The 12,580-nt window shown below is 29.8% G+C and overlaps 1 protein-coding gene across 1 annotated transcript in view; it reads left to right on the forward strand.

The window, feature by feature from the left end:
• The window catches only part of LOC119671016, a 43,251-nt gene that overhangs the window by 27,483 nt on the left and 3,188 nt on the right, over positions 1–12,580 (forward strand). Inside the window, exon 3 of the mRNA XM_038081499.1 lies at positions 7,516–7,976. Within this exon, the coding sequence (XP_037937427.1) occupies positions 7,593–7,976 (384 nt within the window). The 5' untranslated portion in view covers positions 7,516–7,592. The remainder of the gene's footprint in view (positions 1–7,515; positions 7,977–12,580) is intronic.

Consider the following 12,580-nt stretch of genomic DNA (forward strand, 5'->3'; position numbering starts at 1 on the left):
ATATATAAAATATAAATATATATATAAAATATATATAATAATATGATTCCACACCTAGTGATTTGGTTTTCTAGAGGAGTTTTAAGATACATGTACTCTTGAATCAATAACCATCCACATCTGATATTAGTTTATAATAGTTGTTTGTAGTTACTAGGAATGGTTTTTCAAGCTCGGGTTTTTCAACAACTGGATATCTGGACAATAGATGTTATTTAATATGTTTTATATAAAATCAGATGTTTATTATATTTCATTATTGTAATTATTATGCCTATATGGATAATTAAGTTTCAATATCAATAGTTCTGTGATCCAGCGCACAATAGATTTTTTAGGTCGGGGTGCTTTAATAGCCTATTACTTAAAATAGTTCTGTGATAACTATTCGTTTTTAAATATATACGTTATAAATAATAATGAGTATGTTGAGAACTGCATATGTTTGAAATGTTTGTTGTGACAGTGGTCTCACTGTCGTCTTTATTTAAAAGTTCTGTTGATAGTATGTAAAACTATCACTATTTATTTATTTACATAGTATAGACAGCTTACTAAGGTTGGCACAGTATACAGCCCGCCATTTATTGGATAGGTTCCATAGCTTTATATATGTGAAGAGGTTATCTAATACAGCGTTGAATATGTACTACGTATCTAAATTAAAATTAAAGAACATATTCTTTATAGAGAAACGTTTGTGGTTAGAAAGTACGTTATATTATACATTTTCGGATAAATCAGATTAGATAAGTGTTAGAGCGTAAATATTTTAAAAATCTTTAGTACTCCATGTCCAAAAATTGGAATGAAGCTCCCGAATATAATATGAAAACTTCTTTCATGTATTCGCCCAGCGAATATTAATTTATCAGAGGAAAACCGCTCATTTGAAGAAGGCACCTACAGTTAATTATTTCAATAGTTTTTGGGAAATTAATTAACATGAATACATATAATTCTTTCTATATATAAATTTTAATAGCAGCAACGAAGCTAATTTCATTAAGCAATAAACTTATTACAGATGTTAAATTATGTGGAACATTGTTACGCCATGGAAAAATAGAAGCATTTAAATCCGAAATAAATGGTCTACACTACTATTTACGAGCAATTTTAAAATGGTATTGTAAAAGAGTAGTTAATTACTTAATCAGTATAATGAATTACTAAGTTTTTTAATATGTTTTTCATTTTCCGAACATGTATTTCAAAATGAAATTTATTTGGTAAAATGGCTGGAATAAAACACTAACCTAATTAAATGAAATTTTCGCTCATCCATGATCTATGGAGAAAATAAGTATTAAGATATATTAGAAATTTTGATTAAATGGCGTATTAAGTGTTTTTTGAGTGCTCAGCGGAGAATAATCGTTGGCTGATATCTTCAGTTAGAGAACGTTCGCTACATTTGGTCGGTAACTAAATAAAAACTGTATATTGGGATCGTTTCTTATTAAATCCTAAGAAAATATTTAAAAAAACGTTAATTTAAATTGGCAATTCGGTAATGTTTTTTTTATATCGTGACTTATGAAAACGTTTTACATACATCAAAAAAAGTATCTAGTGCACCTAAAAGATACTCCTAGTTTTTTAATATTGACTACGTTCTTAATAAATATGTATTTTAACAAATGTCTGTTGCAATAAATTCGACAAACTTATTAATGTTTTCGAATAAAACAGTACCTTAACTTTTAAGTTAAATGGTGTCACTGGAGTAGTACTACTAAAGATATTAAGGAATTTATTTTACTGAGAAGGTTGTTAAGATTCCACAGTACTTCATTTTCAATATTTTCATATTTTTATAATTTATATTCATAAATTGAGTTTCAACTGGATTTCGGAAGGCTTCCTTTCTATTGTGTGTAAAGGAAATCTAGAGAAAAACGATTGTCTTGGAGTCACTTGAGAAGAAACTGAAAAGAAATGCATATTATAGACATCCTTATCACTGCGGTGTTTTTCGGACGAATGTGCTCACTATTAGGGATGCTGTGGCTTGACTTGAAGTGGATAATATATTGAATAGCAATATATATACCGTGTGATCAAAAAAAAACTTGGATACGTTTATCCAACCGGTAAATTTTTTTTATTTTCACGCCGGCAACACTATTATACACATTCTGTCAAAGTTTAACGCATATCGTACGATTAATTTTTGTTTGACGTCTATACAAAGAAGTCGAAATATTTTCGTGTGGCGATTTTTAGCTAAATTTCATTCAAAAAAATCGTCGTTGTGATGTGGCCAAAAAGGTGATTTCCAACGCAGATAATGACCTCACATTCATTGAACGCGTCATAACTGATGATGAGATATGGGTCTATACGTTTGACATGACCAGCAAACAACAATCGACCGAATGGTGGTTCGAAGGTGAGCCGAAACCGAAAAGAGAACGCCAAAGTCGGTCCAAAATCAAAGTTATGCTGACTGTTTTCTTCGATATTCGTGGTGTGGTGCACTATGAATTCCTTCCGGACGGTCAAACGGTCAATAAGGAGTATTATTTTGCCGTTATGCGTCGTTTGCGTGAGGCCATTCGCAAAAAGAGGCCAGATTTATGAAAGGAAAACTCAAGGATTTTACACTACGATAACGCACCGGCTCACACAGCGTTGGTTGTGTAGCAGTTTTTGGCCAAAGCTAAAAACTCCACCAATATCATCAACCAAGCACCGTACTCTCCAGACATTGCCTCGTGGAACCGTGGGGGAAGCCCCGGCTCAAATAGCCATTGCGAGGAACGCGTTTTGAGACCATAGAGGCCATAAAAGAGAATTCGCTGCGTAAACTAAAGGCCATACCTTCGGCGGCCTATAAAACTTGTATGGAAAATTGGATCAAGCGTTGGCATGCATGTATTGCCGCAGGAGGAGAGTACTTTGAAAGCGATAATAAAGAAAATTATTAAAAATTAAAATTTTGCATGTTTTTTCAACTTCTCGTTTTTTTTTTGATCAAATGGTATATGTACACAATAAAATAGTTAAGCTGCTTTAAAGTACTCGAGTTAAGTCCAATTAAGATTTGGCATGGTTTTAACTGCTTTATACCATTGAACGAGATAAATGTCTCTTTGTCTTTAAATTCAGTTACTCGTATATATCAGTCAATCGCGTGACGGATGAGCTGAGTAGACGGAGTGCCTTAGATATTTGTTCGAAACATCTGAAAAAGTAACATTGCTGACATCATATAAAAAGTTACTGAAATCATGGATATCACAGGTAATTGCAATGTATATGAACTGGCCAGGAGTAGTGCTTTCCGTGCTCATCTGGAACGTCTGAAAGATTTGATCATACAGCTGGTATCATGCAAATAATTGTTAAAATTTTTTTGTATTGAACAGTTTAAGATAAGATAAAAGGACTTAACGATATGCAAATGAAAGATAGACTCATATAAATAAGAAAGAGTTTAGTAATTTATGAATTGTGGTAGATTTATTGTCTAGTTACAATGGATTAGTGATCAATGCAAGAAGATAAAATAACATGTGACTGTCCAACGCATGCTCAACGATGAAATATCATACTGGACTAACTGTTTAGAGAATACTGTTCAGACTCACTACGTGTTTTTAAAGAACATTTTAGGTTGTACTAAAATTTGCAGAAAGTTTTTAAACCATTACAAAATTTTAAGAGTAACATAATAAGCGAATGGGCATAAGTGGATCTCTAGCAAAGTCGGTATAATCTTACCTATCCTATGCTTAGTAAGAGTTTAACGAAAAAGTATGACAAGCCCAGTATTGTCTAAGGAGCTAAAACAATATATTATCGATTCTCAGCATTTTGCTGATATAATTAAGTTATAGATGCATATTTCTATTAAATAAATGGCATAATCTTGTTAAAAAAGTTCACAATCATCTCCCAAAATTGTAGGTTTATATGGTGTACGCTTCGAACAGTAAAAAACATTGTAATGGGTGAAGTAAGCAATCTCTAGAGCAGTATTAGTTGGCCGTTCAGAATTTTTTTAACCTCTATATTGTTAACCAGATTATTAATGTACACGAAGTTGGGAGGTTTTATTACCAAACGTAATCGTACTAATTTCTGATTTTATGATATATAAAAATAATAAGAGTTTTCAAATTGCAAGTTGAAAATTGATTTTTGTAGAAAAAGTTTTTGAAAAATACGTATTCAATTAGATATATTTTACTATCAATTTAATTCCTAGTTTAAAGTATTTTAAACTGTAAGAAATTTTGATGGTGTTTGTTATTATTGTTGAGTCTTCCTTTCTGGTTCACTACCTCAGATTACAAAAAAAGAGTACAGACATTAATTTGTTTGCCGATTTTATAACCAATCAGTGGACTGGTGGATTTTGTTAACAAGGCGATAAAAGTATTTTGATGGTTTCACCCATCTGGAAGAGTTGATGCACAAATACCGCTTCGAAAATTCACCCACGAAGCGTAACACTTCCACGCCCAGTGCAATAAATGGTGCCCATGCAGAAAAAAATTAAAATTAAATCTCAACAAGTGAACAATTAAAATAGCAAACACTTGATATCTCAAGGCTTGTTAAAGTCAATTACTTACAGCTAAACGATTTACTGAACGAATCTCTAGCAAACTTTCCAAATACGTCAAATTGTGCTAAGTGTATCTGAACTAAAACGAAGGAATTGCAATAAAAAGTATCTTTCCTTTTGAATTCTTCAGCTTTCAATTGTTGATTGTGCAAATGCCTTAACCCAATTCATTCAATGAAGTTCGTTGTTGTTTACCTTCAATCGCAACTTAATTCACGGAATCATTATTGCGCATACGTAGCATAGAAAATCTGAATAAAAACGAAAATATGTAATAACAGTAACAAAACTCAGCTTCGAAGAGCCTCTATGAAACATTTCTAAGTTCATTTGCAAAAGTTACACACTTTCCCTAACTAGATTGCCAACAGATTGAGGACTAAACTTACCTTTCCATAATCTTCATTGGCTTACATAGAAAGCAAGCTCTTTATGGATTTATTTATTTATTATTTTTGGCAAGAAATTAATTGTTTTCTATAGATGAATGTCTTTTATCTTCAATTTTATTTTTATATCATAGCTATTTCATTCTATTAAATCCACTTAATCCAAAAGATGGCTTATTTTAATATTAACACATTTATCCGATTTTTAAGAAAGTTGAAGAGACAGAGTAATAAGACAACGATATATGGTTAAAAAAATTAATTAGTAATTAAATTAATAAATAATTAATTGGAAAGATAATTTGTCACACAAAGTAAAATGACATTAACAAAAAGTATTCCTATTAATCTTAAAACCATTAAGCCAACCTCAACCTCAACTGTTCTTCCAAGCAAAAAAGTTGAGAATTCAACTAAAAAGGTCTCATAAAAATAATACTAATCTTAATACTTTTTAAAATTGTATGAGGTTGTATTGAAAATTTTTATTACATATAATGCAGAATATTTATAAATATGAAGTATTTATAGCGACAGTAACTCAACTTATAGGTATGTTAACCAATCAGGAAAAGAAATTGAATCTCCTCTTCTTAATATTTAACCATCTTTCTGACAAGATGGGTACATCTCCTTAAAGATACAAACTGGAGTAAATCTTCTAACAACAGATATCGCTTAATCAGTTTATTATGGCAGTTTATACTGCCAGTATAATGCAATAACTGTACTACTCTACTTAATTCACTTAATTTTACACTTAAATGTAGATTTCTAATATCGTGATGTGAAAGATTGGGTAAAATTTAGATAATTGTCTTTTCTTTGTTAAAAGTTAATTGAATTAGAAAAACTGTTAAACACAAAAATCGGACGAATGATCATCAACAACAATTGATGAACAGTAAACCAAGGAAATCAAAGATTCGGTGTTCAAAAATCATGAAAAGACAAGCCTGTCTTGTATCTGGATATTCATATGACCCGGTACAATCAGGCAAATGCCGTTAGCTAAAAATAAAAATATAGGACCAAATTCGTTCAATAATCAAGGTGATGTTAACATTATCCGTTAACGTACTGTAATACATTATGAACTCCTTCCATTTGTCCAAACTGTTACCAACGACTACGAGGATCAGGATTTATAATTTGAGCCTAATAATGAAAAAATATTAACTTGTCGTTGAAAATTGCTTTATTGTTTCTTGAAGTATTCTTCTTTATGATTAATGCAGTTTTGCATGCGTTCGAATCATTTGTAAAATTATTTTTTCCAATCTTCTTCAGACACCTCCAAAACATGGTTTTTAAATACAACAAGGGCTCCACCGACAAAAGTCGTTGTTCACGCAATTTACTCTTGACGTTCGGCAACAAGAAGAAGTCACGGAATACCAAATCAAGACTGTATGTAAATCAGGCGGATGACTTATCAACACGATTTTTTGAATGTTCAAATAGTTGGTTGTTAGACTAGATGTGTGAGCACTCGCATTATCTTGATGAAGATGGAGAAGATCCGACGGCGCTTGTTTGTTTTCCGTATTTCACTGAAAACTTCCAGTAAATAAATGGTTGTATACCATGGTATACTATGTAATGGTATAGTTGCCAGATGAGATCAGTTGTCCCGAAAAAACAACCGACTATTTGTTTTGAAGGGCTTCAAGCGCGAATAACTTCTGTTGGATTTCGTTTATCTTCATGTTTCAAGAAGCAATCGACTGTTGTTTACGCTCTAGCTCTTACGTATATATCCATGATCGTCACTTATTACAGTCTTATATACTCAATATACAAATCACTGTGTATAACACAAATAACGCTCTTTTGATGAAAAGTCGAAGGTTGGTTATGTTTAATAACGTCAAACTTTCGTATGGAAACTTCAGATGGCCAAGGCTCAAGATATAAATAGTGACACTTGTGTTATTTGAGTGTCATAAAACGTTGACTTAAAACGCTATTCGCAGAAAAGTCATAATTATGGAGATATTTCGTGGCTTTTGTACCACGAAATGCACCTTCTTACACTGCATTGGTTTTTTCTGACTATATTATCATATATTTATATTAGGCTTTTCAACTCATACTGTTTCACAATCAATAAGTCAACACTTTTTGGGTAATAATTAGAATATAACCTATCTAACCTATTAGAAGAATAAAGATACGTTTGAACTATAATTTGAACATTTTTAATATATTGTACATTAAAAATTTTGAACTCCAGACAGATGTAGTAAGCAGTCACAATAAATTATTCTCTTTCATTATTTTTTGCTTAATAATGATATATTCGTAAATATAATATGTAAGCTTTTATAAACATTTTTAATTAAAATTGTTATATATTTATTAAATATAAAATCTTTTAGTGTAAATGCTCAATAATATAAATCTTTTTTTTAAATCAATATATCTGAGTAATATATCATCGCTCATTTTCGGTTTGTGGCTAATCTCATTTTTTTATCACTTAATCCATTAAAATACTAATAAAATAAAACTATTCTATTAATCTGCTCAATATTTATATTTTAGAGTAAAGAATTCTAACTAACTCTACGTTACTACTACTTTTTCCAATTACAACAATTTAATATCTTCGATTAGTTACTATGCATTCTTGGTTAGAAATTTTAAGTTCAAGTCCGATAGAACAAGCAGAATTTGCCGATGCTAATGAAAGAATTGAGAATAATAAACGATCAAAGACAAGGAACTCAAATAGACGACAACATTCGAAATCCAACAGAGCAAGTGGTAACGTTGGCAGCACTGTAGGTGTATTCGGTTCTATCGGCGCTAAATTCAATCGCTTTGAAGAGGTTGGCTATTCACAGCTCAGTGAACGGGACGCAGAATTAGGTAATAATTCTGAAAGTGGCGAATATTCCAGTAGCAGCGTAGAGGATCTTTTTGTTAGCCGTCCTCATCGCAAGGTTAGAAAGAAAATGCAACAAAGAGGTGGATATCCTTTACGAAATATGCGTGGTGGTTCGGTAAGTCTTATTTTTTATTCGAGCAATGTGTAAGCAATGTTTAATTTAAAAAACTATTGTAGTAGATATATTCTATTCTATTTTATTAACTATTCTATTATTATATTTAAATTAAAAAATTAATAAATTAATTAATTGAAATACTTATTACGTTTGCATATATATATATATATATATATATATACTTCTGAAAATTGTATGCAGAAAACATATGATATATATACATATTTTGGTAAATAATTAATTTATTTAATCTCTATTTTAATAAATAGTACCCATTCTACTTATAATTTAGGCTTTATTAAAAGGATATTTATTCTAAATAATATTTAAGATTTTTTAAACTCAACTTTTTGGTTAAGTATAACTTTTTCATTTGATTTTTTTTACTTCACTATGAGAATAAGATGATTTAAATAATTGAAATTTCAAGTCCTCACTTGATTAAAATATTAATATAAGGCTCATTTAGACGTGTTTCATATCACGGTAACTCATTAATCGTTGAAGTGATAAAATCACAAATGTCTGAATGCTTCTTTTTAAATGAACATCGGAAAAATGATAAAATTAAAGTGAAAAAAGCTAAACCTGAAACATAAATTCCCACTGATTGTCAGGCAATAGTTGCCTCTTTCAGCAGTATGTATTTCGTCTGAAATAGTTTACGAATGTAGACAATGTACTAACATACTAAGTAGTAGCTCCAAGGTTACTCTAGTTGGAATTGATGGGCATTCTAATATCGCAGGAAAGTAATATATAGCAGGAGCGCGCAGTTGAGGTACATAGACTTAGCACATTTTTTATGGAACCTACTGTGCTATGTACCTTCAGAATCAAATGTATAGTATACTCCAAATTAAGAGCTTTCGACTTGGTACATAAAAGCAAATCGGAAATATCTGGGTTAATATCTATCGTAACGGGTCACTGGATTATAAGATTAAATACATGTTCATCGCCGCATGAAAAAGAGACGCCGAAGCACCAATTGTGTCTATGTCCAGGCTTGTTCAGCATCAAACGAAATTCTCAACGTTGACCAGATACATTTATTAATTCGTTCTTCTGGTTCTAATATGCCAATCCTTTTACCTACAACTATAAGGAATCAAAATGGTTTTCTTAGTTAATCAAGGAGGATTCATTCCTTCATCTGATTCATCGACATATTTCAACATCGTATTAGATTAATATATATATATGACAAATAAAAATAGTTCATATATAAAAATGAAATATGAAATATCTCGTTGTAAATCTTTATGAATAGAATTAATTACATATATATATATTCTATATATGTATTTGTAGTATATAAGTGAATTTGTTAAAAAAAACGAGAGTAGTTAGTATTGTACAACTTAATACACTCACCATATACCTAAGTAGCATTCATTCATTTATTCTTACTTAGAATATAATTTTACGTAGATGCAGAATACCATGCAAACAAATTTTGACCGTAATATATTTGCATAAAATTTACTTATCAGTATTAGATTGTAGCATGTGAACTATAACTCTGCATTTTCATAACCATAGACTAACCGGGCAATTCTGGCAACTATCTTTCAGCTCACCGCAGTCAAAATCTTTCGAAAAATATTTTGAAAGATATTTCAAACAGATGTGCTAACATGTCTTGATTAGCAGCTGACTTTTTCTTGTTTTTCGACTTAAAAAGTTTCTTTATATATATAATATTAAATAAAAACAAAAAATATTAATTAATTAAAATTTGTAAAAATAGAAGATTTTTTTTAAACTCGATTCTAATACGGCGTTCAATTCATAAACGTATTGATTTATTGAAAAACTTTGTAAAATAAATTTTACATATTTGTGTATACATAATATATACATTTTTTGTTTATAATTTTTATTGTTTATATATTTTATAATTATATATTTTTAAGATATAATCTTAAAACTAATTTATTTTTTTGTTTTGTGTCAGTACTGTGCTTAATGTATTAATAGCCGCTGTCATTTCTTTCACAATATCAATTAAATTTGAGATTTTCAATAATTAATTATTTATTCATAAATATTAACAATGATACATATTATGGCTTGTCATCACTTATGTTTTGAAATTAAATTTTAAATTGATTAACAGCTGTTTTTGATTTTCCCACAAAAGCAAAAGCACAAAATAGCAAATCAGCTTTTTACCACGAATTATAAATGAAACAAGTTTTTTGAAAAATGATGTGCCAGAACAAAAATCTTTAAAACTGTCTTTCATTGTCTCTTTTAAGTATTACTGTCAGAAGTGCCTTGTAAATTAAAATTTACAATTAATTTAATTAAAAAATTAAAATATTTTAAAATTAATAAATGTATCACTATTAGAATTGCCTTGGAAGAATATTAAGGTAGATTTAAAAAATTTTAAAATTAATAAAAGATGTATTTCTCATATTAAAACGAAAAATCGTTTTACTTTAATTAACATAAATGAGAATACAAACTGCTTTTATACAATATGTTTCACTGTATAATAAAAGTTTTGGTTCTGTTAAATAAAATAAATTATTTTTAATAAATTTGAGGCCAAAATACCAAAAACCTTTCAAATCGTCTTTCATTCTCTCTATAAAACACTTTTTGAAAGTTTCTTATCTATCATTGTAAGAAAGTCAAGGCAAATTTAAAAATTTTAAAATTAATAAAAGTTATATTTCTCAGATTAAAATGAAAAGTCGTTTGTTCTAACTTCCATAAACGAGAATACATCTTGCTTTTATTGAATATGTTAAACTGTATAATAAAAGTTTTGTTACTATTAAATAAATTAAATTATATTTAAACAAGAAATTTTTGAGAAGAAACTTATTAACGTAATCCCACTGTCAAAACACAGTCAGCTGTTTGAAAGCTCACCAGTTAATATAAAAGCTTTGGCATGTGATTAGTATCGAAGTAATAAAAAACAATAACAATGGTTTTTCGTTTTGTGTTGGCACACACACAGATATGCGTAAACCACCTGTTGTTGTGAGGATGCAAGCACAACTTGCCTCTTGCGAAGCACGAATGGTAATAATTTTTAGCGTCTACATTTCGTTTTGTTATTTTTCTCTTCTTTGTTGTGCTCATCATATTCGCATTAAACGTGTTTGTTGCCGCAAAACACGTTGCCCCAGTACTTACCCCGCCCGCTTTTTATTTTATCCGTACAAAGCTTCGCAAGTAGTTGTTATTGTGTTTTTTTGTTGCTTTGTGTTCGCTTTTTATGAATTCATATTATGATTTTTCATGTGCTTGGACGCACTCCAGCTGTCGTTTGGCTCAGTTGCCGCAAAGATTTCGATTTGGATGGTTGTCTACTTCGCTTGCATATTTTATATTAATGTTAGTGCGTGATATTGTTGTGTATTCGTTTTGTATGACAACGGGATTTTGACGATTATATTTTGCGTTTGGCGCGTTATTTCCGTTTTACCTGTTTAAGTTTTGCTGTGCTCATCAACAAAATATTTTTGTGATTATTTTTTTTTTTTGGATTTTGTGTTATTTATTTTTTTCTGTGATTTTTTGTGTTAAAATATTGACAGACCTTTTTGCTGCACAGTGTCACAGCGTCACAGTGTCGAAGGGAGTTTATCCAGTTATTCCAATTGGCACCATCACATTTCGGTAACTCCAACAGTACATTTCCAACAGGAAATAAACAAACACGTGAAGTTTGGAATTGAATCGTCATAAATTGAACTGACGTGCAATTTCTGATACAATTCCAAACTTTTTTGCTTGGCAAAAGTGAGTAGTTTTCCTTTCTTACATGATTTGAATATTTTTTGTACTGTTTTGGTCATAAAGTGGATACTTGGAGGCATGCCAAGTTGCGTTGTGCGTTGCTTCGTCTTTTGCATATTTTTATGAACCGAATTGACATCATTCATTAAATGAAAATTATGAAAAATATCTAAAAATAAAATAATTTTTTAATTACAAATAGTTTTATACGTTTAAAGATTTCAAAGCCCTTTAAAATAAATATTTTAAATAATGTTTAATTATTGCCTTAGCAATTCTTTATAGTAAATACGAACGAATCATTATATATTAAAATAATTTTTATTTATTTAAAAACACCAAAGCACACGATATTAATTGGTAAAAAAATAATAATTTTTTTAAAAAAAAAAAAAACTAAATATGAATTTGCATTGCGTCATGATAAATTCAAACAACAACAAATTCAAAATCAGCTTCAAAGCACGTTTGAAACCCAAATTAGCTGCGGCAATTTCTCCGAAACTCTCCAAATTAGCAAAAGCGAAACAAATACGAAAATCAACAAACAAACAAAATTATTGGCACAATTCGTTTAATTTTTATTTGTTTTTGTTTATTTTCGTTGTTTTCGGTGAAATGATTTACGAGTGCCCCAAGCCGTAAATATTACGAGTTTCGATAAAATCTCCATTTAAATGCAACCAAATTAAAACTAGTTTAATATGCCGACGGAAGAATTATATAAACCTACCAAATAGTCAGGAATAAACAGTAAAAGGTTAAAAATATTAAAAACTAATTTAATTCGGGGTTTCACTTAAAATTACACAAAACATACAAAATCAAAATATATC

Source organism: Teleopsis dalmanni, chromosome 1, assembly GCF_002237135.1.
Source record: "Teleopsis dalmanni isolate 2A chromosome 1, ASM223713v2, whole genome shotgun sequence".
NCBI classification, from domain to species: domain Eukaryota; kingdom Metazoa; phylum Arthropoda; class Insecta; order Diptera; family Diopsidae; genus Teleopsis; species Teleopsis dalmanni.